This window comes from Pristiophorus japonicus, chromosome 5 (assembly GCF_044704955.1).
Source record: "Pristiophorus japonicus isolate sPriJap1 chromosome 5, sPriJap1.hap1, whole genome shotgun sequence".
Taxonomy (NCBI): domain Eukaryota; kingdom Metazoa; phylum Chordata; class Chondrichthyes; family Pristiophoridae; genus Pristiophorus; species Pristiophorus japonicus.
The window spans coordinates 2,710,238-2,736,817 of NC_091981.1; the positions used below are offsets into that span (position 1 = coordinate 2,710,238).

Here is a 26,580-nt window from a genome sequence, read left to right on the forward strand (position 1 = left end):
CCTGTAACGTTTCCTCTGCCCACGTGGGGCTCGCTTGCCGTGAAGGAGTTCCGAGTAGAGCGCTTGCTCTGGGAGTCTCGTGTCGGACTTGCGGACAATGTGGCCTGCCCAGTGGAGCTTGTCGAGTGTGGTCAGTGCTTCGATGCTGGGGATGTTGGCCTGGTTGAGGACGCTAACGTTGGTGCGTCTGTCCTCCCAGGGGATTTGCAGGATCTTGCGGAGGCATCTTTGGTGGTATTTTTCCAGCGACTTGAGGTGTCTACTGTACATGGTCCACATCTCTGAGCCATACAGGAGTATTGCACTGTCGGAGGGGCAGTACTGAGGGAGCGCTGCACTATTGGAGGGCCAGTACTGAGGGAGCGCTGCACTGTCGGAGGGTCAGTACTGAGGGAGCACCACACTGTCGGAGGGTCAGTACTGAGGGAGCACCACACTGTCGGAGGTGCCGTCTTTTGGATGAGACGTTAAACCGAGGCCCCGTCTGCCCTCTCGGGTGGATGTAAAAGATCCCATGGTGACTATTGAAGAGGAGCAGGGAGTTCTCCGCTGCGTCCTGGCCAATTTTTATCCCTCAGTCACTATCACTGAAACCAGATTATCTGATCATTCTCTCACTGCTGTTTGTGGGAGCTTGCTGTGCGCAATTTGGCTGCTGCGTTAACTACATTACAACAGTGACTGTATATATTTTTTAAATACTTCACTGACTGTAAAGTGTTTGCAACATTGCGAGGTCCTGAAAGGCGCTATAGAAATGCAAGTCTTTATTTTCTGCTAATACTGCACTGACATTTTTCAAGGATGACAATCGTTAAGAGCGGTTTGGCGGATGATGGCGCTCAGGAACGCAGCCACTAGGCGTATTGCGCAGTAATGAAGCACGGAGTGGAAGGTAGAAGATGCCTGTGCGCAAGTTCTTTTAAGGTGGGGTGGCCATTGCTCACCGGCTACCACACGGGCTTAGCTGAGCAAGGTCTTGGTCCAGTGGCAGGGCAGCCATGACTGGAGACCAGACACTGCTGTATGGGCCGAGTTGCCTACGGCGAGATGTTGGCCACAGGCTCGGCGCTGGGTAGTGCCCTTGATGGTAGGTGGTCAAAGGCCTGGTTGGGGGCAGCCATTGGGAGGGTCAGTGGCCCACCGGGGTTCAGAGTGGGAGGGCAGGGGTGGGGCTCACAGCCATGGTACTCACCACAAGGAGAGGCCGCCGGGTCGCCGGTGGGGTGGGGGGGGGGGGGGGGGGGAGGAGAGCTCCAATCGTCACTGAAGGAAGGAGGGGAAATATTGACACTCCTGATGACACTCACCCAATGGGTCCTTGGTGCCAGTTCTGCCATTACCAGGAGTTGCCGAGAACCCTTGTGGTGAGGCTGTGGGTGGATGGGGCGTTCCCTCTACCTGCCAGCGGAATCGCTCTCCGATTTTTCTCGCTGGGAACATTGCCCACAGCTGCCAACGCTGTGATTGGAGGTCCAGCCGTCGTGGAGAGATACCACCAACGATGTCTCAGCAAGATCCTACAAATCCCCTGGGAGGACAGACGCACTAACGTTAGCGTCCTCGTCCAGGCCAACATCCCCAGCATCGAAGCACTGACCACACTCGACCAGCTCCGCTGGGCGGGCCACATTGTCCGCGTGTCCGACACGAGACTCCCAAAGCAAGCGCTCTACTCGGAACTCCTTCACGGCAAGCGAGCCCCAGGTGGGCAGAGGAAACGTTACAGGGACACCCTCAAAGCCTCCCTGATAAAGTGCAACATCCCCACCGACACCTGGGAGTCCCTGGCCAAAGACCGCCCTAAGTGGAGGAAGAGCATCCGGGAGGGCGCTGAGCATCTCGAGTCTCATCGTCGAGAGCATGCAGAAACCAAGCGCAGGCAGCGGAAGGAGCGTGCGGCAAACCAGTCCCACCCTCCCCTTCCCTCAACCACTGTCTGTCCCACCTGTGACAGGGACTGTGGTTCTCGTATTGGACTGTTCAGTCACCTGAGAACTCACTTTTAGAGCGAAAGCAAGTCTTCCTCGATTCGAGGAAGTACTTCATTGGCTGAAAAGTGCTTTGGGCCTTCCAGTGGTTGTGAAAGGCACTATAGAAATGCAATTCTTTTCCATGCAGGCAGAATTTATCATCCACTGTTTTTCCAACATGCAGAAATACTTCTGCACCATTTCACCACTGGTCGGTGCTGTGAGCCAGGAGGCGACTGAACGAACACTGGATCATGACGAGACCTAGTGCAGTAACACCACCTTCGGTTAGATGGTGCTCCAACTTCACCATCCTCGGGAACATGAGCAAGGATCTGGAGTGTGGTCATTCCGTTGCCAAGGGTGCAGCATTGAATACCAAGGCACTCCCAGACCCTTGCTCTAAAGCCGCTTCGAGTGCTGCCGCTTGCAAAATAACTAACTGATTCCTGCCTGGTGAGCGATCTAAACCAACAGTGGTTTCCGGTGCCATGCTCCACTGTCGGGGCGTGAACAGCTTGCTCACTGCCTGTACTAACTCAAGCTGCTGTTACATTCCACCACACTGCACAAATTCACTCTGCACTCCTCCTTTTGTTCTCTTTCTCTCTCTCTCTCTCTCTCTCTCTCCCCCCTCGTTGGCCCTTCTCACTTCCCCCGACTCTCAAAACAAGACTTGGTCAGTTCAGGAACACGAGGTTGATATCTCATGGTGTGCTGGAACTCAGACACACAGGGAACAAATACAGCAAGTCTGTAGAAAGCAGCCGCTGAAAAGCAGAAGCCAAGAAAAATGGGATAAAGCTGGGAAAAAAGTGAAAGGGACTCGGGTTGTACAAAGACAGTGAATTAAACTTATTTGAAATTTTTCTACATGGAAGACAAGAGTTTCAAGCAACTAAGCCACACTGTATATTAGTTAGAAGAAAAGCCTTGTTCTCAAAACTGGCAGACTGGCCTCTGGGTCAGAAGGTTGTGGGTTCAAGTCACCCTCCAGAAATTTGAGCACAAAAATCCAGTGCAGTACTGAGGGAGTGCTGCACTGTCGGAGGGGCAGCTCTGAGGGAGTGCTGCACTGTTGGAGGGGCAGTACTGAGGGAGTGCTGCACTGTCGGAGGGGCAGTACTGAGGGAGTGCTGCACTGTCGGAGGGGCAGTACTGAGGGAGTGCCGCTCTGTCGGAGGGGCAGTACTGAGGGAGTGCCGCACTGTCGGAGGGGCAGTACTGAGGGAGTGCTGCACTGTCGGAGGGGCAGTACTGAGGGAGTGCCGCACTGTCGGAGGGGCAGTACTGAGGGAGTGCCGCACTGTCGGAGGGGCAGTACTGAGGGAGTGCCGCACTGTCGGAGGTGCCGTCTTTTGGATGAGATGCTAAACCAAGGCCCCATCTGCTCTCTCAGGTGGATGTAAAAGATCCCATGGCACTATTTCGAAGAAGAGCAGGGGAGTTCTCCCCGGTGTCCTGGGGCCAATATTTATCCCTCAATCAACATTTGAAAAAAAAGCAGATGATCTGGTCATTATCACAGTTGTCTATGGGAGCTTTCTGTGCACAAATTAGCTGGCGCGTTTCCTACATTACAGCACAAGAACATAATAATTAGGAGCAGGAGTTGGCCATTCGGAGGGGCCGAATGGCCAACTCCTGCTCAATAAGATCACGGCTGATCTTCGATCTCAACTCCACTTTCCCGCCCGATCCCCATATCCCTCGATTCCCCGAGAGTCCAAAAATCTATCGATCTCAGCCTTGAATATACTCAACGACTCAGCACCCACAGCCCTCTGGGGCAGAGAATTCCAAAGATTCACCACCCTCTGAGTGAAGACATTCCTCCTCATCTCAGTCCTCAACAGTGACCACACTTCAAAAACGACTCCATTGGCTGTAAAGTGCGTTGGGAGGCCCTCCCCCGCCCCGAGATGTGTACGGTGCTGTTTCTCAATTTCCACTCTCGGGTTTTCTGTACGTCCAACAATGTATGCAAAGGGCAGGAGCTTTGTAGTAATTTTTGGAAAATTGTAAAAAATTCAATTTTAAGTTACTAATGAAGATATATCTCCAATGGCTCAGGGTGGAATTACAGCAAATGGTAAAAAAATTGCTCTGCCATTGTGCTCACTTCACGCACTGGGCCAGCCTCGGCAACCCAGCTCGCGGGGAGAGGAGGGTCTGGTGGGACGGGATAGGTTCCTGCCTCCGTCCCAGGATCAAGGGACCCCTGGGTGACAATCGGTGAGTGGCATCGCCGAGAGCATGCAGAAACCAAGCGCAGGCAGCGGAAGGAGCGTGCGGCAAACCAGTCCCACCCTCCCCTTCCCTCAACCACTGTCTGTCCCACCTGTGACAGGGACTGTGGTTCCCATATTGGACTGTACAGTCACCTAAGGACTCATTTTAAGAGTGGAGGTAAGTCTTCCTCGATTCCGAGGGACTGCCTATGATGACAGATGCGGGATGGATGGCGATACCTAGGCTTTCATGGTTCCCACGGAGAATAGTCAAGCTCCTGCTGTGCTGACTCGCGTGGGAAGTTTGGCCGATTGCATAAAACCAGCAGTGACCCAGAATCCAAGGGTCAGCCACTACGTTACGGAGAACAGCAAGGGGAGACGATAGAAAGTCAGAATATCGCCGTAGCGACAGACTGCAGTGTGGTGCGTGTAGGTTTGTACACGTGGTGCCTTTCCCCTCCTCCAACTACAACATGTATTTATATAGCGCCTTTAAGGTAGTAAAATGTCCCAAGGCGCTTCACAGGAGGGTCATCAAACAAAATTTGACACCGAGCCACACAAGGAGAAATTAGGACAGGTGACCAAAAGCTGGGTCAAAGAGGGAGGTTTTAAGCAGCGTCTTGAAGGAGGAAAGAGAGGTAGAGAGGCGGAGAGGTTTAGGGAGGGAGTTCCAGAGCTTGGGGCCCAGGCAGCTGAAGGCACGGCCACCGATGGTGGAGCGATTATAATCAGGGATGCTCAGGAGGGAAGAATTAGAGGAGCGCAGACATCTCGGGGGGTTGTGGGGCTGGAGGAGATTACAGAGATAGAGAGGGGCGAGGACCATGGAGGGGTTTGAAAACAAGAGTGAGAATTTTGAAATCGAGGCGTTGCTTAACCAGGAACCAATGTAGGTCAGTGAGCACAGGGGGTGATGGATGAGCGGGACTCGGTGCGAGTTAGGACACGGGGCAGTGAGCACAGGGGGTGATGGATGAGTGGGACTCGGTGTGAGTTAGGACACGGGGCAGTGAGCACAGGGGGTGATGGGTGAGTGGGACTCGGTGTGAGTTAGGACACGGGGCAGTGAGCACAGGGGGTGATGGGTGAGTGGGACTCGGTGCGAGTTAGGGCACGGGGCAGTGAGCACAGGGGGTGATGGGTGAGTGGGACTCGGTGCGAGTTGGGGCAGTGAGCACAGGGGGTGATGGGTGAGTGGGACTCGGTGCGAGTTAGGGCACGGGGCAGTGAGCACAGGGGGTGATGGGTGAGTGGGACTTGGTGCGAGTTAGGACACGGGGCACAGGGGGATGATGGGTGAGCGGGACTTGGTGAGAGTTAGGGCACGGGGCAGTGAGCACAGGGGGTGATGGGTGAGCGGGACTCGGTGCGAGTTAGGGCACGGGGCAGTGAGCACAGGGGGTGATGGGTAAGTGGGACTGGGTGTGAGTTAGGACACGGGGCAGTGAGCACAGGGGGTGATGGGTGAGTGGGACTCGGTGTGAGTTAGGACACGGGGCAGCTGAGTTTTGGATCACCTCTAGTTGACAGAGGTCAGCCAATTCCCCTATTTAAATGTTCAGGGAGATAATATACTTCCCCACAGGTCGGGACATGCTGACAAACAGCAAGCCAGGCAAACCCCGGGGGCTGATCACACAGCAGGAAGGAGCAAGAGACTTCGTGTCTCTGGAGGACTGCCGTTGATGGTCAGAGAATTGAGAGAGGCAACCTTACAGTGTAAATGCCCCAAGTGGTGGGTTTGCCGAGGCCCACCAATGCAGAAGTGCCAATGACAGAGCCGAGACAGGTCACGCACCACCCTGGGAATACTCACGGCCTGGACTGACCCCTTGGCCTTCCCCCACCGCTCAGCAATGTGCGTCCCCTTGTAGGGAGCGTCCTCACGGGACGGGCCACCACCACCCCACCTCCAGCGCCGATCGCAACACCTCCAGCGGCGACAGATGAGCCTCTCCACCATGACGGGAGTCTGGGCTTCCTCGGCGACGGCTGGACCTTCCCCTCAACAGCGACCGGGTCAGCTGGCCTGCCCCCGCCACCCTCCTTCAGTGACGATTGGAGCTCTCCTCTCGTCCTCCAGCACGTGGTGAGTACATGGCTATGACCCCCCCTGCCCTCCCACTCTGAACCCCGGTGGGCTACTGACCCTCCCCATGCCTGCCCCCAACAAGGCCTCAGACTACCTACCATCAAGGGCGCGACCGAGCGCCGAGCCTGTGGCCAACATCTCACCGTAGGCAACTCGGCTCACACAGCGATGCCTGGTCTCCAGTTGTCTTGGACCCCCTTACCACTGGACCAAGTCCTTGCTCAGCTAAGCCCGTTTAGTAGCCAGTGTGCAACGACCACCCCACGTAAAAAGAACTCTCACACAGGCATCTTCCATTCGTTAACATGAAGTTCGGGACCTGGAATGTCAGGACCCTCATGGACAACCCAAGAACTCATGTTAAGAGTGGAAGCAAGTCTTCCTCGATTCTGAGGGACTGCCTATGATGATGATTTAAGGCACAGAAGCAGGCCACTCGGTCCGTGCTCCACTCGAGCTTCTCCCCACCCCACTTCATCTCACCCCATCAACATCGCCGTCTACCCCTCATCTGCTTATCTCGCTTCCCCTAAAAGGTATCTATGCGATTCGTCTCAGCTACTTCCTGTGGTAGCAAGTTCATCAACATAAAATTACGAGGGACCAAGATAGAGTGGATAGGAAGGACCTATTTCCCTTAGCAGAGCGGTCAATAACCAGGGGGCATAGATTTAAAGTAATGGGTAGGAGGTTTAGAGGGGATTTGAGGAGATCTTTCTTCACCCAGAGGGTGGTGGGGGTCTGGAACTCACGGCCTGAAAGGGTGGTAGAGGCAGAAACCCTCACCACATTTAAAAAGTGCTTGGATGTGCACCTGAAGTGCCGTAACCTACAGGGCTACGGACCGAAGAAAGGCTTGCATTTCTATAGCGCCTTTCACAGCCACCGGATGTCCCAAAGCGCTTTATAGCTAATGAAGTACTTCTTGAAGTGTAGTCACTGCTGTAACATAACCAAGATGTGGTAACCAAGAGCTGGAAAGTGGGATTAGGCTGGATAGCTCTTTGTCGGCCGACACGGAAACGATGGGCCGAATGGCCTCAGTCTGTGCTGTAAATTTCTACAATTAAAAGATTCTATAAGGTGACATACAATGCACTCCTTAGTTATTAAACTCCAAAACTGCGAGTTATTCTGAGCCAATTATCTTGTGAAGTTGGAGTTCTTTAAAATATTACCCTTTATATATAACAAGTTTCAAAAGGAGGGTAAAAGCAAGATATAAGATTTAATAGGAACAAGGTTTAATTGAACATGGCACCCAAGTGACTCTAAAAAACCCCAAGAGGATGCAATATTGGTGACTATTTAAAACATATTAATTAAACATCATATTCTGTAAATGAATTTGATGCACGGAACTTTAATGCTCAGGTTATTAGTTTTAGATATTTTATTCAACCCGACAGGCAGAATAATCATCGAGTGACTGATGGTGGGGGTTTGCACGGGTATATTTGCCTTTTGATCTTATTGTAAATTGTCGTCAACAAACATTTACACGGTGCACAACCGACTCTGCCAAGCTGCGGGCTGGTTTCACCGCGCTTGTCCAACTAGGCAGAAGCCCAAACGCAGATAGTGTAAATCATTGCTGAAGAGTAACAAGAGTGAACCACGAACTTTCACAACCAAAAGTCACAGCCTTCGAATCCTGAGCTCAGCAAACGTTCACTGTAACAGAGCACAGATACAGTCGACATCTAGAACATAAGAATTAGGAGCAGGAGTTGGCCATTCGGCCCCTCGAGCCTGCTCCGCCATTCAATAAGATCACGGCTGATCTTCGACCTCAACTCCACTTTCCCGCCCGATCCCCATATCCCTCGATTCCCCGAGAGTCCAAAAATCTATCGATCTCAGCCTTGAATATACTCAACGACTCAGCATCCACAGCCCTCTGGGGCAGAGAATTCCAAAGATTCACCACCCTCTGAGTGAAGAAATTCCTCCTCATCCCAGTCCTAAATGGCCGACCCCTTCACTTCAAAAAGTACATCATTGGCTGTAAAGTGCTTTGAGACATCCTGTGGTCGTGAAAGGCGCAAGAGAAATGCAAGTCTTTCTTCGGTCCGTAGCCCTGTAGGTTACGGCACTTCAGGTGCACATCCAGGTACTTTTTAAATGTGGTGAGGGTTTCTGCCTCTACCATCCTTTCAGGCAGTGAGTTCCAGACCCCCACCACCCTCTGGGTGAAGAAAGTTCTCCTCAAATCCCCTCTAAACCTCCCCCCAATTACTTTAAATCTATCAATTATAGGCAGTCCCTCGGAATCGAGGAAGACTTGCTTCCACTCTAAAAGTGAGTTCTCAGGTGACTGAACAGCCCAATACGGGAACCACAGTCCCTGTCACAGGTGGGACAGACAGTGGTTGAGGGAAGGGGAGGGTGGGACAGGTTTGCTGCACGCTCCTTCCGCTGCCTGCGCTTGGTTTCTGCATGCTCTCGGCAACGAGACTCGAGGTGCTCAGCGCCCTCCCGGATGCACTTCCTCCACTTGGGGCGGACTGGTCTTTGGCCAGGGACTCCCAGGTGTCGGTGGGGATGTTGCACTTTATCAGGGAGGCCCTGAGGGTGTCTATGCCCCCCTGGTTATTGACCTCTCTGCTAAGGGAAACAGGTCCATCCTATCCACTCTATCCAGGCCCCTCCTAATTTTATCACTGCGTCCCCTAGTTCTCGACTCTCCATAGCCAGGGGGAAACCTTTCGGCGTTTACTCACGAAGCGCGCGATGTACCGGTAATGGTGCAAGCATCCCTGTGCTCCTCGCTGCTGGCAGCATCTTCTCGGCTCGCGGCCTCGCTCACGTAGTGCACCTCATGGGTGCCTGTGTCACAGGCGAGAAACGGGCCAGCCAATGGCTCCAAGGCAGACAGCGTGGCAGCTAAGGTCTGTCCACTGGAAGCTGCGGTGTCCAGCTTGGCAGGTTTCACAGGGTCCAGTAAATGGCCATCGGTCGGGCGAGTGGTAGCGGCGAGGTCCGGCAGACGGGAGACCACCCTCGGCTCGACCCGGCACCCCTCCTCGGATCCGCAACGCACCTGAAAGACAGACGGCACACGTGGTAATGCTCGGAACTCAGGTCTGCCTTGCTGAGCCACAAACCAGCAGAATGTCCTTTAATAAAGAAACACACATTAACAATACGACGCTGGTTACAAAGCCTCAAAATTTATCACACAGTGGCTCAGTGGGTAACACTCTCGCATCAGAGTCAGAAGGTCGTGGGTTCAAGTCCCACTCCAGACACTGGAGCACAGAAACAATCTAAACTGACACTCCAGTGCAGTACTGAGGGAGTGCTGCACTGTCGGAGGGGCAGTACTGAGGGAGCGCCGCACTGTCGGAGGGGCAGTACTGAGGGAGCGCCGCACTGTCGGAGCGGCAGTACTGAGGGAGTGCCGCACTGTCGGAGGGGCAGTACTGAGGGAGTGCTGCACTGTCGGAGGGGCAGTACTGAGGGAGCGCCGCACTGTCGGAGCGGCAGTACTGAGGGAGTGCCGCACTGTCGGAGGGGCAGTACTGAGGGAGTGCCGCACTGTCGGAGGGGCAGTACTGAGGGAGTGCTGCACTGTCGGAGGGTCGGTACTGTGGGAGCGCCGCACTGTCGGAGGGGCAGTACTGAGGGAGTGTCGGAGGGGCAGTACTGAGGGAGTGCCGCACTGTCGGAGGGGCAGTACTGAGGGAGCGCCGCACTGTCGGAGGGGCAGTACTGAGGGAGCGCCGCACTGTCGGAGGGGCAGTACTGAGGGAGCGCCGCACTGTCGGAGGGACAGTACTGAGGGAGCGCCGCACTGTCGGAGGGGCAGTACTGAGGGAGTGCTGCACTGTCGGAGGGTCGGTACTGTGGGAGCGCCGCACTGTCGGAGGGACAGTACTGAGGGAGCGCCGCACTGTCAGAGTTTCCATCTTTCTGATGAGACATTAAACCGAGGCCCCGTCTGCTCTCTCAGGTGGATGTAAAAGATCCCAGGGCACTATTTTGAAGAAGAGCAGGGGAGTTATCCCCTGGTGTCCTGGGGCCAATATTTATCCCTCAACCAACATCACTAAAACAGATTATCTGGTCATTATCACATTGCTGTGTGTGGGAGCTTGCTGTGTGCACATTGGCTGCTGCGTTTCCCACATTACAACAGTGACTACACTTCAAAAAGTACTTCATTGGCTGTAGAGCGCGTTGGGATGTCCGGTGGTCGTGAAAGGTGCTATATAAATGCAAGTCTGTCTTCTTTCTTACTTGTTTTACTTACAAACTGGTAAATTCCTTTTGGTTTCCAATTCACTCGTCACCCTTCTTGCATACCCGCAAGCTGGTAGCTACAGACAGATCTGCATTTCTGCCTTCGACAGTTCCTTCCCTTAATTGACTTGTGGCTTGTCTTCACACTTGGGTCTGCGATTAAAGTTTCTTGCTCATGGCTTAGACTGAAACCATCGATTCTGGCATGCTGCAGTGGCCCATCGTATGAGTGAGACACACCAGATATTATGCGTGGATATTAGAATAATGCGTGTGTCTCGTCTCTTTTTTTAGTTACATATTTGGCTAATGACTCCTTCCATTGTAATTACATGTGTCCTTTTGTCTAACCTCCTGAATAAGGAGTCTGGGCTTAATTACCACGATGCAATTACTTGTGGCTGTTACAATTGCTGATGCTGCAAGAGATCGAACTATTTTTTTTTTTAATTCTTTGCCAATCTTTCCAATTCTTTGTCAAATCACAAACGCCAGAGGTCACCTTGCACACATCAAGGATCACTCTGCGCCAATGCTCTTAGCCAAAAGGCCTAGAGCCACTGCACCGTTCCTGGAAGTACTGCAATACCAGGTTCGTTCCATGGAGGTGGATGGGTCAGGCCACCCCACACACCTCCTATTTCCAAAAAGCATAGGAGAATCAACTTCCTGATCCACGGAGAACCACGTTGGGGTCATGGTTACTCCCCTGTCAGGTCAGTTACGCATGATCTTAGCCAAAAGGCCGAGAAGCGATATTTTAAGGCAGCATGAAACAGAAGCTGTAATAACAAGCTTTTCTAACGAGGTTTTGAAAAGCCAGGCTGTTGCTGAGGAAGGGCTATATTGTTTGGGATGCTGTCCTTTGGATTTGGGGTTAAACCACATCTCGTGTGTGTTACCTGCGCTTCAAGTGGACATTAAAGATCTGATGTCAACCTTCAAGGAGATCTACCTGTGCTCGCTGACCGACATTAGCTCCCGATTGAGCAACTCCTCGATTTCAAAATTCTCGTCCCTGTTTTGAAATCCCTTCATGTCCCTCGCCCCTCCCTATCTCTGCAATCTCCTCCAGCCCCACAACCCCCCCAGAGATCTCTAATTCTGCCTACCTGACCATCCCTGATTATAATCGCTCCACCATCGGTGGCCGTGCCTTCTGTTGCCTGGGCCCCAAGCCATGGAACTCCCTCCCTAAACCTCTCCGCCTCTCTACCTCTCTCTCCTCCTTCAAGACGCTCCTTAAAACCGACCTCCCTGCGCTAATTTCTCCTTATGTGGCCCTGTGTCAAATTGTGTTTGATAATCGCTCCTGTGAAGCGCCCTAGAACGTTTTACTACGTTAAAGGCGCTATATAAATACAGGTGGTTGTTCTCGACAATATTCTTGGCTGATTGGGGGAGCTTGGGCAGTGCAGAATGGGTGTGTGTGTGTCTGTGTGAGTGTGCGTGTGTGTGCGTGAGAGTGTGTGTGTGTGTGTGTGTGTGTGTATATCTGTGTGAGTGTGAGAGAGTGTGTGTGAGTGTGAGTGAGTGAGTGAGTGAGTGAGTGAGTGAGTGAGTGAGTGAGTGAGTGAGTGAGTGAGTGAGTGAGTGAGTGAGTGAGTGAGTGAGTGAGTGAGTGAGTGAGAGTGAGTGAGGTGAGCGTGAGAGAGTGAGCGTGAGAGAGTGAGCGTGAGAGAGTGAGCGTGAGAGTGAGCGTGAGAGAGTGAGCGTGAGAGAGTGAGCGTGAGAGAGTGAGCGTGAGAGAGTGAGCGTGAGAGAGTGAGCGTGAGAGAGTGAGCGTGAGAGAGTGAGCGTGAGAGAGTGAGCGTGAGAGAGTGAGCGAGAGTGAGTGAGCGAGAGAGAAAGAGTGTGAGAGACAGTCATTGGCCTGGAGTCTCCATTTGGTCGTGTTGGTTTCTTCAGCACAACTCCCAGATATCGGCGTTACCGCTGCAAAGGATCACGCAATTTTAGGTGCACATTGCCTTCAGAGCAAATCGACTTTACGTTGTGGTTTAAAAACAATTGCGCTGAAAGCTGGCCCCGCCCACAACACTGGCCCCGCCCTCGGGGCTCATTAATCATCACGGCGATTTTCCGCTAATTGCGTTAGTTAGCGGTCCTTCAAAGAGGCTCCAAAAATTAAGAGCGAGGGCGACTAACAGGCGGGTTTTAGAAGGGTTTGGAGGCAATTTTTTAAAAAAAATTTGCTAAGAAACTGACTACTGTACCCCAATGTGACTGGAAAATAGTTTTGTAAATTTTTTAAGCCGTTTTCAGTCATTTAAAACCGGGTTACTCAGAGGATGGACTCGCATTCTGATTGAAAAGCTTATTTTCTGTGTGAGGCCCATTTCCAGCCACATTAATGAAACTGCACCAAGTTACAGCGCTTGCATACATCGAGGGATACTTCTTAAAGCTAAATTCAAACTCTCAATTATCCGGGTCCCTCGGGGATTGGGCTATTCCGGGTAAACAACTTGCCGCTAGTGTGAGCGCACGTCTCGGAGCTGAAATTTGACGGTGATTGCACCAACCACGAAGGCTTAGTTTGTGTTATCGTAGCGTGAACGTAATAAAATACATGACAATGGATTCATATCGTCTCGAAATTATAAATTATTTTATGATGTTAGCTTCATACTTATGTATGATTGACACTTGGTGATCGAGATATTCACGTGTGCGACAGTTTTTAAAAATGCCGTTACAGTGGGTTCTCCGTTAGATCCGTGTACGGAGAAACGAGAGTTGCCTGTAAAAAGATGCCGTTCTAAAACGCTGCTCGGATTCAGGGCTGGTTTTGCCTTCAGTGATATGCAAACTAGTTTGAGCTCGGCATTTAGGGTTAGGGTGGAGGGGTAAAACGCTAAACTAAACGGGCGCAATTTTAGGCACAATTTGTGCCGGATTCGTTGATTGTGCCCAAAGCAGAAACACTACCCCCATCGTGTTTCAAAGTAATTCACTGTGAAGGACTCGTGAGGGTGTTTGTAACACACCTGATCCCAGTTTTAAAAAAGTGTAGTCACTGTTGTAATGTGGGAAACATGGCAGCCAATTTGCGTACAGCAAGCTCCCACAAACAGCAATGTGATAATGACCAGATAATCTGTTTTAGTGATGTTGATTGAGTGATAAATATTGGCCCCAGGACACCAGGGAGAACTCCCCTGCTCTTCTACGAAATTTATCCCTCAATCAACATCACAAGTTCAGTTGCGTCAGAGACAGTTAGTTGTTGATGACGGCATTACCTGGAAAGGTAGTCTGTCGCAAACAAGTAATTGCACCTCCTCCACTCAAACAGATTAGTTGCAGTTTTCAGGCATGCATCACTGAGGTAATCATAGCCCGGAATTTGTGGTTGTAATTACTGTGAGAAAATGACAGCGAAATCCGGAGGTCGTACCCTGCTCCTAGACAACATGCAGTATTGCCACCCTCACTGATATAAACAGCACCAAATCAGGGAATCGACGTAAACTTTAACTTTTTACGCACTATTCTCGCTGTAAAAATCATTAAAATTTCAAGACTTGTTGAATAAGGCGCAACTGAGTTTTTAATGGCGGACTAAGTCGTAATTACAGCTGAACAATCTCTCTGGACCTGAAAAAGTAATTTTATTTAGGATGCGTCACTCCCGCCATTCCATGATAAACATTCCTTAGATCGTTCAAATATTTTTATTTTATTTTAAGGTTCATGATATATCAGCTTTTTCCTTTAATCCCATGTGTATTTCGCATTCTGTAAAATCATTGAAAAAGTGACTGATAAAAACCTGCTTTTTACTTCCTGGTTTGCTGTCTGAGAATTTTTCCAATGTGATTGGTTGCTCAGCCTGCTTGATGCCTCAAATCTCCTATAGATGGCGCCAGATGGAAAGTCACGTCAGGAAAGGGGAAATGGACGTCACAGAGATGGCTGGATTTTTGTGGGCAGCTTTCCGCGAGGTCAGCGGCGAGGTCAGCGGAGAGCAGTGTCACTTCGCTCCGGGCGGTAGGATTCGTGCTGCATTTGCAAATATTACAGAAGGAATCGTGGTTCTACACGAGGTCACCTCGCCTTTGTGCTGAATCTTGGCCACCACACGACAGACACATTGGTCATTTCTATCTCTCGATATTTTAAGATTCCCTGGAGTTTCTTGGGTGTATTTTCACCCACGGACTATCGAATGGTCAATCGCTTGACAATGAGGAGCAATCCCAGACAGGTTCGCTCTCTCAAGACTTCTCAATAGCTTCTTGCAGATCTTTGGAGAGCCATCTGTTAGGATATTGTCAGAGAAAGCCACTGAGACACGCTGATTTTGACAAGTTTTGGTGAAATTACAAATGGGATTTTCCTGATGACACATTGGCAGTCAGGCAAATCCCAGTATATAATTATTATGGAATAATAAACATCATAAGGCTTCCATTTTGGTCAGCACCACTAGCCAACACCCTGAGTTGTGAGAACATTAGTCCTCACCCAAAAAGGTATAAAACATTTGATCAACTGCAGGCAATGGGTGAGTTTATCCACAAACACACTCAGTTTGGGGAGCTCGATCCACATGTATACCGGGTCACGCCCTTTGACAACGCCATCCGTTGCATCTTCTCCCCACTCCATTACACGCAAATATGGTGCGTCAGGAGAACAAAGGGTTAATCGTCCTTTAACGTCACACCTCGAAACAGTGTAAAGCATGATTTTTCTTACTTCTTATCTCAGTCTGCCTTGGAAGGAAGGAGGAAAGGAAGTGAAGGAGAGGAAGGGAAAGAAAGGAAGGGAAAGGAAGGAAGGAAGGGAAAGGCAGAAAAGACGGAAGGAAGCAGGAAGGAGGGAGGGAAGGAGACAGCGAGAGGAGAGAGAGAGAAAGAGAGAGAGAGAGAGAGAGAGAGAGAGAGAGAGAGAGAGAGAGAGAGAGAGAGAGAGAGAGAGAGACAGCGAGAGCGCGAGAGAGAGCGCGAGAGAGAGAGCCAGACAGCGAGAGCGAGAGAGCGAGAGACAGTCAGCGAGAGCGAGAGAGAGACAGCGAGAGTGAGAGACAGACAGCGAGCGAGAGGGAGAGCGAGAGACAGACAGCGAGACAGCGAGAGACAGACAGCGAGAGAGCGAGAGAGAGACAGCAAGAGCGAGAGACAGACAGCGAGAGAGAGAGAGGGAGAGCGAGAGACAGACAGCGAGAGAGCGAGAGACAGACAGCGAGAGAGCGTGAGAGAGCGGAGCGCGAGAGAGAGCGAGAGAGACATTTCCATAGTGCCTTTCATGACCACCTGATGTCCCAAACTGCTGTTGAAGTGTAGAGACGGTTGTAATGTAGGAACTTTGGGAATTAAGCAGAGGCTTTGACTGCCAGTACTGCCAGGGACAGAGAGTCACACGCTGGTTGTGTGGAAGCTTTTTCTTTCGCTGTTTGTGTGAAGACGGAGTGGGGAGCTACATTAGGAGTGCTGATGTTGATTTTCAATTCTCCTGGGATTAGCAGGAACTGGGTTAGTGCCCAGTGTTACTTTACCCACTGCCTACAACCCCTCAGGAAGCTCGACATTCTTCAGACACTGCTCCCACAGCAAACAGTTTGATTTGCAAATATTTGCAAAATGTCATCCATTAAATATTTACAATATGTTGCCTCTCCAGCTAAGCATTTGTATTTTGAATGCCCGAGTGGCTCACCACGTGACATATCGCCTTGCGGCCACGTTGTGCAAGAGCTCGTGGTTTTATTCTTGGCTTCACCGTCAGAGATGCCTTTGTCTCCCACACTATTGCACAGTGCCCACAGCTGATCCACGGACTGCAGGGGGAGTGCGGACCAGGCAACTATTTCACCGGATTCACAGCTTGCTCCAACAGAACGTTTGGAAGGTTCTGCAGCTCAACGATCGCCAATCAGTCCGTCACCGATGATCTCATCGCGCAATCTCCACAATGTTCCTCAAGGCTTGCAGAGGGCCAATAAAATCAAACCGTTTGTTCGTAACCAGATCCCTCAAAATTACTGAGAGTTGTGTTATCCTGATCTATTGGACAGGCAGGGAGCGATGTTTCATCTCCCACCAAATATGTCAGTGTATTTATTCTGGTTCCTTCCAATTTCCAATGTTTGAATCTTTCTAAACATCTTTATCGCGATGGCCGTTTGCCTGGGCGTGCACAAATATTTTTGGTCAATCTAATTGAATGACTCCAACATGGAGTTACCCGGGTCTTAAGATGCCGCATTCCTACGTAATACTATGGTACCCAGCCAATAATTGCTCCTTCATCACCTCGGAGTCAGAAGGTTGTGGGTTCAAGTCCCACTCCAGAGACGTGAGCACAAAAATCTCGGCTGACACTCCCAGTGCAGTGCTGAGGGAGTGCCGCACTGTCGGAGGGGCAGTACTGAGGGAGCCCCGCACTGTCGGAGAGGCAGTACTGAGGGAGAGCCGCACTGTCGGAGGGGCAGTGCTGAGGGAGTGCCGCACTGTCGGAGGGGCAGTACTGAGGGAGTGTTGCACAGTCGGAGGGGCAGTACTGAGGGAGCGCTGCACAGACGGAGGGGCAGTGCTGAGGGAGTGTTGCACTGTCGGAGGGGCAGTACTGAGGGAGTGCCACACTGTCGGAGGGGCAGTAATGAGGGAGTGCCACACTGTCGGAGGGGCAGTACTGAGGGAGTGTTGCACTGTCGGAGGGGCAGTACTGAGGGAGTGTTGCACTGTCAGAGGGGCGGTCTTTCAGATGAGGCATTGAACCGAGGCCCCGCCCGCTCTCAGGTGGACATAAAAGATCCCGCGGCACTATTTCTAAATAGGAAGATTCAAGGTTTAGGCCATAGAACCATCAGTCGTGGTGATTGGAGGAGGCTGAGGGGAGATTTAGTTGAGATGTATAAAATTATGAGGGGCCTGGATAGAGTGGATAGGAAGGACCTGTTTCCCTTAGCAGAGGGGTCAACCACCAGGGGGCATAGATTTAAAGTAATTGGGGGGAGGTTTAGAGGGGATTTGAGGGGAGGTTTTTTCACCCAGAGTGTGGTGGGGGTCTGGAACTCACGGCCTGAAAGGGTGGGAGAGGCAGAAACCCTCACCACATTTAAAAAGTACCTGGATGTGCACCTGAAGTGCCGTAACCTACAGGGCTACGGACCCAGAGCTGGAAAGTGGGATTAGGCTGGATAGCTCTTTGTCGGCCGGCGTGGACACGATGGGCCGAATGGCCTCCTTCTGTGCTGTAAATATCGAGGATTCGATGACTAGGCACAGCATGCTTAAGAACATGCAATCATGGAAGCTTGTCAATTTTTAATATGACTCGTACTGAAGCCATAAAAATATACTCAAAGAAGCATAAAGTACAGCTCAGGACTCTGAGGATCATTTTAAGTCTGAACTTAATTTCACATCCAGTGCAATTGCAGGGAAGTGTGTGTCTCATCATGGGTGGGTGGGGATCCATTATAATGAGCTACGATGCACTCGGGTAAGAGGCACGACAGTCGCTGTAAACGATTGAGGAAACTCAGTCGTAATGTGACCACGTGCGCGAGACACTTGCACCCGAGTTTGCTCAATCTTTTACGCCGGGTATTTGCTTTACACCTGGATTACGTGCGCCTCTGGGCACAGATATAACCCCGAAAACAACAACATTCACAAAAAATAATACCGTGAACAGGAGAAGAATTGACATGAATAAGCTGTAGGTGTAGGGGAGAAAAAACTAAGTACGTTTATATGATAATCTTGACCTTAAATTGTTCCCACCACCTAATATTCTCTCTATTTTTTTTCCCGGCGCATGGGCCCTTTAAGTGGCAGCATGGCCCATTTAAATGTCCGCGCATGCGCAGTCTGTCATAACGGCCCGCGCAGTACCTCCAGAGCGTTGCATGGCTCAATGGGAACCTGGCTGTCGCCACCAGTGACAGACCTGTAAACACAGCTCACACACTCTCCAAACACAAACACAGGTCAGGAAGGACAGGACAGAAACTGCTCCGTGATGGTCATTGGCCGACGGTGCTGTGGAGTACGCACACATTTCCCACTGCACTTTATTCCAATCCCAGTGCAAATCCCGCAGTGTGGGGGCATTGGGAATTCCACACACTCATAACAACACTCCTTCAACTCCCAGTCAGAGCTCTGGGTTAGAATTCTCCAAAACAAGTCAAGCACAATGTTCCACCCACACCACACATGAGCAACTTGCTAGATTAATCAGATACCTGCTTCTCGCTCCCATCAACATATAGTGTCTTTAAGGTAGTGAAACGTTCCAAGGCGCTTCACAGGAGCATTGAGATTAAAAAACTGTCACTGAGCCACAAAAGTAGAAATTAGGGCAGGTGACCAAAAGCTTGGTCACAGAAGCAGGTTTTAAGGAGCGTCTTGAAGGAGGAGAGGCGGAGAAGTTTAGGGAGGGAGTTCCAGAGCTTAGGCAACAGATGGTGGAGCAATTATAATCAGGGATGGTCAGGAGGGCAGAATTAGAGGAGCGCAGAGATCTCGGGGGGTTGTGGGGCTGGAGGAGATTACAGAGATAGGGAGGGGTGAGGGCCATGGAGGAATTTGTAAACAAGGATGAGAATTTTGAAATCGAGGCGTTGCTTAACCGGGAGCCAATGTAGGTCAGCGAGCACAGGGGGTGATGGGTGAGCGGGACTGGGTGTGAGTTAGGACACGGGGCAGTGAGCACAGGGGGTGATGGGTGAGCGGGACTCGGTGCGAGTTAGGACACGGGGCAGCGAGCACAGGGGGTGATGGGTGAGTGGGACTGGGTGTGAGTTAGGACACGGGGCAGTGAGCACAGGGGGTGATGGGTGAGCGGGACTCGGTGCGAGTTAGGACACGGGGCACAGGGGGTGATGGGTGAGCGGGACTGGGTGCGAGTTAGGACACGGGGCAGCGAGCACAGGGGGTGATGGGTGAGCGGGACTGGGTGCGAGTTAGGACACGGGGCAGTGAGCACAGGGGGTGATGGGTGAGCGGGACTGGGTGTGAGTTAGGACACGGGGCAGTGAGCACAGGGGGTGATGGGTGAGCGGGACTGGGTGCGAGTTAGGACACGGGGCAGCGAGCACAGGGGGTGATGGGTGAGCGGGACTCGGTGCGAGTTAGGACACGGGGCAGCGAGCACAGGGGGTGATGGGTGAGCGGGACTCGGTGCGAGTTAGGACACGGGGCACAGGGGGTGATGGGTGAGCGGGACTCGGTGCGAGTTAGGACACAGGCTGCCGAGTTTTGGATCACCTCTGGTTGATCTGAAGTTTATGCAGAACATGCCTGCCAACTAAGCATTAAACTCACAGCACTATGGGCAAAACCCAAAAACCTGCAATGCGGCACTAGCTGAGCTGCCCAACACTGTCACGTGTTGTCTGCAACCCCTTCCGTTACAAGAAATAGCTCCTCAGTTTCTGCGAAGTTAGTTAGTAACAACAGAAATGTCCGTACGTGCTTCCTTCATCACTGACAGGGTAGATGCAGGGAGGGCGTTTCCCCCGGGCTGGAGAGTCTAGAACCAGGGGTCACAGTCTCAGGATAAGGGGTCGGCCATTTAGGACTGAGATGAGGAGGAATTTCTTCACTCAGAGGGTGGTGAATCTTTGGAATTCTCTGCCCCAGAGGGCTGTGGATGCTGAGTCGTTGAGTATATTCAAGGCTGAGAGCGATAGATTTTTGGACTCTCGGGGAATCGAGGGATATGGGGATCGGGCGGGAAAGTGGAGTTGGGTTCGAAGATCAGCCATGATCTCATTGAATGGCGGAGCAGGCTCGAGGGGCCAAATGGCCGACTCCTATTTCTAGTGTTCTTATTGGGTATAAAATTGTCATGAATATTCATAAGAACATAAGAAATAGGAGGAGGAGTCGGCCATTCGGCCCCTCGAGCCTGCTCCGCCATTCAATAAGATCACGGCTGATCTGATCATGGACTCAGTTCCACTTCCCCGCCCACTCCCCATAACCCTTGACTCCCTTATCGCTCAAAAATCTGTCTATCTCCACCTTAAATATATTGAATGACCCAGCCTCCACAGCTCTCTTTGAAACCACCAACTGTCGAGCGGGTTAATATTTAGCGTACAACTCCCACACAGAGGATATATTGGCCAAGCGTCGAAATCCCTTTAATGTTTCAACCAGTCAGGAGAAGGGGCGTGTTCCATGTAACCTTTCCTCACTAGTGAAATATAAATAGTTGTCGTACGTGCGGTGACAGTTTATTTATATTTACCATATTATGAGTGTTAATGCGATTTTAAAACTACTTTGCTATTTCGAACCTCCAGACTATTAAAGGCGGCATATATTTGCAATCTGTGCTTATTATCCTTTATATGGCCGCGAAGCCCGATTGGTAATTGCTCATCACATCACCTAACTCAGAGTTATGTGGACTTCAGTGACGGGGATATACTGGAGAAGCTGGGGTTGTTCTCCTTGGAGCAGAGAAGGTTGAGAGGAGATTTGATCGAGGTGTTCAAAATCATGAGGGGTCTGGACAGAGTAGATCGAGAGAAACTGTTCCCATTGGTGGAAGGGTGGAGAACCAGAGGACACAGATTTAAGGCAATTGGCAGAAGAACCAAAGGCGACACGAGGGAAAACGTTTTTACGCAGCGAGTGGTTAGGATCTGGAATGCGCTGCCTGAGAGGGTGGTGGAGGCAGACTCAATCGTGGCTTTCAAAAGGGAGTTGGATAAGTACCTGAAGGATAGAATATTGCAGGGCTCCGGGGAAAGGGCGGGGGAGGGGGACTGGCTGAGGGGCTCTTGCAGAGAGCCGGCACGGGCTCGATGGGCCGAATGGCCTCCTTCCGTGCTGTAACCATTCTCTGATTCTATAGTGTGGCCAATGAATTCATTGTTAAATCCTCGCCGTTGGTATTTGATAATAGGAAGCACCATAAAACATAAGAAATAGGAGCAGGAGTCGGCCATTCGGCCCCTCGAGCCTGCTCCGCCATTTAATAAGATCATGGCTGATCTGATCATGGACTCAGCTCCACTTCCCGCCCGATCCCTATAACCCCTTATCGCTCAAAAATCTGTCTAGCTCCGCCTTAAATATATTCAATGACCCAGCCTCCACAGCTTTCTGGGGCAGAGAATAACCCTCAGCAGAAATTCCTCCTTATTTCCATTTTAAATGGGTGGCCCCTTATTCTGAAACTATGCCCCCTAGTTCTAGATTCCCCCACGAGGGGAAACATTCTCTGCATCCACCCTGCCAAGCCCCCTAAGAATCTTATACGTTTCAATAAGATCACCTCTCATTCGTCTAAACTCCAACGAGCATAGGCCCAACCTTTCTTTGTAAGACAACCCCTTCATCTCAGGAATCAACCGAGTGAACCTTGCCAGAGCAGCCTCCAATGCAAATATACTCTTAAATACGGAGACCAAAACTGCACGCAGTACTCCAGGTGTGGCCTCACCAATACCCTGTACAGTTGTAGCAGAACTTCTCTGCTTTTATACTCCATCCCCCTTGCACTCAGAATATCCTCCTGAATCAGCATGATCTTATTAAACAAATACATGCAAATAAGAGTCTGCATTATGTCATGCTCAATTTAAAAACAGAACTGCTAAATTTAAATAGGTGAAACGAATCCCACATCATGTGTGCCCTATATATGAATAGGCAGCCTTCCAACCATCCATCTTATCGGTGCGAACTATTTCTCATTCCTCACCTTCAAATTATTTGATTAAAAGCAATCCTGTTTGTGTAACTGGACGAGAATTGTGTAACTGTGGCAGAATCGTATGAGCGATATATTTCAGGTGTCCTTTGCTGCCGATCTCTCTCGTGCATCATGTTCCGGTTGGATGTGTGAGCGGGACATGTATTTATTTGGGCAGTGACTTTCAGAAGATGGAGGTTGTGTGTGAACTATTACACGCCTCGTTAACCTGCTGGAGAGGTCACGCACTTCCAAAAGACTTGAGGGGGGGGTCACCAACTACAGCCATCAATCCCACGCTCAGAATACTGGCAGTAAAGCCAGAATGAAATCGGATTTTCCCATCTCTGGGAAATAGTTCTTAATTTGTGAGACTGCCCTATCCATCCCCAAACCCTTGTAGCCTGGTTTTTGTCGCTTCCTTCTGGGGAGGGGGGTGACCAAGGTCTTTGTGGCCAAGCTCGCTGCACGGTGACCCATCTGGTATTGGGCCATTGAAGTCAAGTTGATCTCTGTGCAGATTTGGTAAGCCTATACCCAGGGTGGACATGTCTGCAGTGCTCTCAGATGTTGGCAGTCGACTGAATCAAGACTGATGGGATCTGATCACGTGGGGACCACTCACAGGGGTCCAGAATTCGTCCAACACGGTTCCAAATAACGGTAAGGTAGCGTGCTCCGAATTAAATTTCTGTCAGCCATGGCTCAGTGGGCAGCACTCTCTCACCTCGGAGTCAGACGGTTGTGGGTTCAAGTCCCACTCCAGGGACTTGGGCACAAAAATCTAGGCTGAGATTCCCAGTACAGTACTGAGGGAGTGTCGCACTGGCGGAGGGGCAGTATTGAGGGAGTGCCGCACTGTCGGAGGGGCAGTGCTGAGGGAGTGCCGCACTGTCGGAGGGGCAGTGCTGAGGCAATGCTGCGCTGTTGGAGGGGCAGTGCTGAGGGAGTGCTGCACTGTCGGAGGGGCAGTGCTGAGGGAGCGCCGCACTGTCGGAGGGGCAGTGCTGAGGGAGCGCCGCACTGTCGGAGGGGCAGTGCTGAGGGTGTGCTGCACTATTGGAGGTGCCGGCTTTCGGATGAGATGTTAAACCGAGGCCCCGTTTGCTCTCAGGTGGATGTAAAAGATCCCATGGTGTCCTGGGGCCAATATTTATCCCTCGACCAACATCACTAAAACAGATTATCTGGTCATTATCACATTGCTGTTTGTGGGAGCTTGCTGTGCGCAAATTGGCTGCCGCATTTCCCCCATTGCCCACCGCCTGTTGCCCACCACATTCAACGGAGCAGTGCTCAGCCTGACAGCAAAGCTTCTCTTCATAAAAAGCCTCCATTATGGTGTCACTTTGGTGGAATCGAATCGTGCCTCACTGCAGTCTCAGTGGGACAGGAAAACGGAATCATTTCAAAAATAAATAAGAGGTAATTTCACCGGAACATATTCGAAGATTTCTTCTTAGAAATCAGGACTGCAATGTATGCAATAAAACCCCAGCCAGTTGGGTTCGGGGGATCCACGATGGGGCAGGTGATTGTGAGCCTGGTCGATGAACCGATAATGTGTAGTGTGATTGTTAAACCCTTGCTAATAAACCAACTGGTTCTTAATAGCGACATGTTGCCAAGAATTCTTATGCAAGTACGTTACAAGGACACTGTCCAATAACTGCTCCTCCACAATGACAACAGGAAGAGTTACGGCACTAAGTTGCACAATTCAAATCAAATGTCACTTTGCAGCAACAACCTGTATTTATATCACGCCTTTAACGTAGTGAAATGTCCCACGGCAAGAAATTAGCACAGATGCCCAAACGCTTGGTCAAAGAGGAAGGTTTTAAGGAGTGTCTTAAAAGGACGAAAGAGAGGTAGAGAGGCAGAGAGGTTTAGGGAGGGAGTTCCAGAGCTTGGGGCCCAGGCAGCAGAAGGCACAGCCACCGATGGTTGAGTGATCATAATCAGTGATGCTCAAGAGGGCAGAATTAGAGGAGCGCAGATATCTCGGAGAGGGTACATAAGAACATAAGAATTAGGAGCAGGAGTAGGCCCAACAGCCCTTCGAGCCTGCACCTCCTTTCAATAAGATCATGGTTGATCAGGGGCGAGGGCCATGGAGGGGTTTGTAAACCAGGATGAAAATTTTGAAATCAAGGCGTTGCTTAACTGGAAGCCAATGTAGGTCAGCGAGCACAGGGTGATGGGTGAGCGGGACTCGGTGCGAGTTCGGACACGGGGCAGTGAGCACAGGGGGTGATGGGTGAGTGGGACTCGGTGCGAGTTCGGACACGGGGCAGCGAGCACAGGGTGTTATGGGAGAGCAGGACTCGGTGCGAGTTAGGACACGGGGCAGCGAGCACAGGGGGTGATTGGTGAGTGGGACTCGGTGCGAGTTAGGACACGGGGCAGCGAGCACAGGGGGTGATGGGTGAGCGGGACTGGGTGCGAGTTAGGACACGGGGTAGTGAACACAGGGGGTGATGGGAGAGCAGGACTTGGTGCGAGTTAGGACACGGGGGCAGTGAGCACAGGGGGTGATGGGTGAGCGGGACTCGATGAGAGTTAGGACGCGAGCAGCCGAATTTGGATCACCTGTAGTTTATGGTGGTAGAATGTGGGAGGCCGGCCAGGAGTGCGTTGGAACGTGGTGTGATGTAAAGTGCCACTGTCTGTAGCAACAAACAGAATTTACATTGTGCCTGCCCTTCACACCCGGTTACACTCATAGACCGGTTCTGGCAGAGGATACAAAGCCAGTTGAAAAACCTGACCTGCCGTCTCGGTCTTGGAATCAAAATGTAGCAAATATTCATATTCTGGTTAGTCCTCATCCTTAACCAAACATTGCTGCACCGGTCAATCAAACCACGCTGGGGGAGAGTCGGCTGGGAAAGGTCAGTACTGCAGTGGAACCATGTATGCTCCATCCAGCTGTTTGTAATCCAGAACAATAAAGCTGGATAATTGAGAGACGGGGAGAACCTCACCAGACTCCAGTCTATTTACTTGTGCTTATGTGAAAGACTGGAAAAAGCATCGATTATTCTGCACCTCAGAATTACTCATTCCATCGAGAGGCCTATTATTTTGACAAATGCATTAGTCTGAAACACATGCAATAAATATTCTGGCCCTGAAATGATAAACTCAAAATCAATAGAATGCGATTATTAATGGACTTTCAAGAAGTAAAATCATTACTCGATGCGATAAAATAGTTTGCACTGAAATACTAAAGTAAGTGGAAGAAGTGAGATCGAGAACCTCCTACGTTCAAACTGAGCATTTACAACATGGACGCCAGTATTCCTCACGCAAATGGGATTTCACCATAGCAATCCTTCAAAGAATTAACATAAGAATCAGGAGCAGGAGTCGGCCATTCGGCCCCTCGGGCCTGCTCCACCATTCAATAAGATCACGGCTGATCTTCGACCTCAACTCCACTTTCCCGCCCGATCCCCATATCCCTCGATTCCCCGAGAGTCCAAAAATCTATCGATCTCAGCCTTGAATATACTCAACGACTCAGCATCCACAGCCCTCTGGGGCAGAGAATTCCAAAGATTCACCACCCTCTAAGTGAAGAAATTCCTCCTCATCTCAGTCCTAAATGGCCGACCCCTTATCCTGAGACTGTGACCCCTGGTTCTAGACTCTCCAGCCCGGGGGAAACATCCTCCCTACATCTACCCTGTCAAGCCCCTGCAGGGTAGATGCTGTCCAATCCTACCCAACATGTAAACTGGTTCGAATTTCATTTTGAGAAGGTACACGGGATACTTGCCTTTATTAGTCGAAGCATAGAATACAAAAGCAGGGAGGTCATGCTTAAACTGTATAAAGCACAAGTTAGGCCGCAGTTAGAGTACTGCGTGCAGTTCTGGTCACCACATTACAGGAAAGATGTGATTGGCTGGGGTTGTTTACTCTGGAACAGAGGAGGCTGAGGGGAGACCTGATTGAGGTGTATAAAATTATGAGGGGCCTGGATAGAGTGGATAGGAAGGACCTGTTTCCCTTAGCAGAGGGGTCAACAACCAGGGGACATAGATTTAAAGTAATTGGGGGGAGGATTAGAGGGGATTTGAGGGGAAATGTCTTCACCCAGAGGGTGGTGGGGGTCTGGAACTCACGGCCTGAAAGGGTGGTAGAGGCAGAAACCCTCACCATATTTAAAAAGTACCTGGATGTGCACCTGAAGTGCCGTAATCTACAGGGCTACGGACCGAGAGCTGGAAAGTGGGATTAGGCTGGGTGGCTCTTGGTCGGCCGGCGCGGACACGATGGGCCGAATGGCCTCCTTCCGGGCTGTAAATTTCTGTGAATAGCAGGAAATGAAATTCAATGGAAAACTGTTCAGGCA

General features: G+C 50.9%; 1 protein-coding gene and 1 pseudogene across 1 annotated transcript in view; both read right to left on the reverse strand.

The window, feature by feature from the left end:
- Positions 1–26,580, reverse strand: part of LOC139263731 (trafficking kinesin-binding protein 1-like) — a 212,623-nt gene that overhangs the window by 116,475 nt on the left and 69,568 nt on the right. The window contains exon 3 of the mRNA XM_070879763.1: positions 9,042–9,345. Within this exon, the coding sequence (XP_070735864.1) occupies positions 9,042–9,345 (304 nt within the window). The remainder of the gene's footprint in view (positions 1–9,041; positions 9,346–26,580) is intronic.
- Positions 11,103–11,304, reverse strand: LOC139264842 (U2 spliceosomal RNA; annotated as a pseudogene).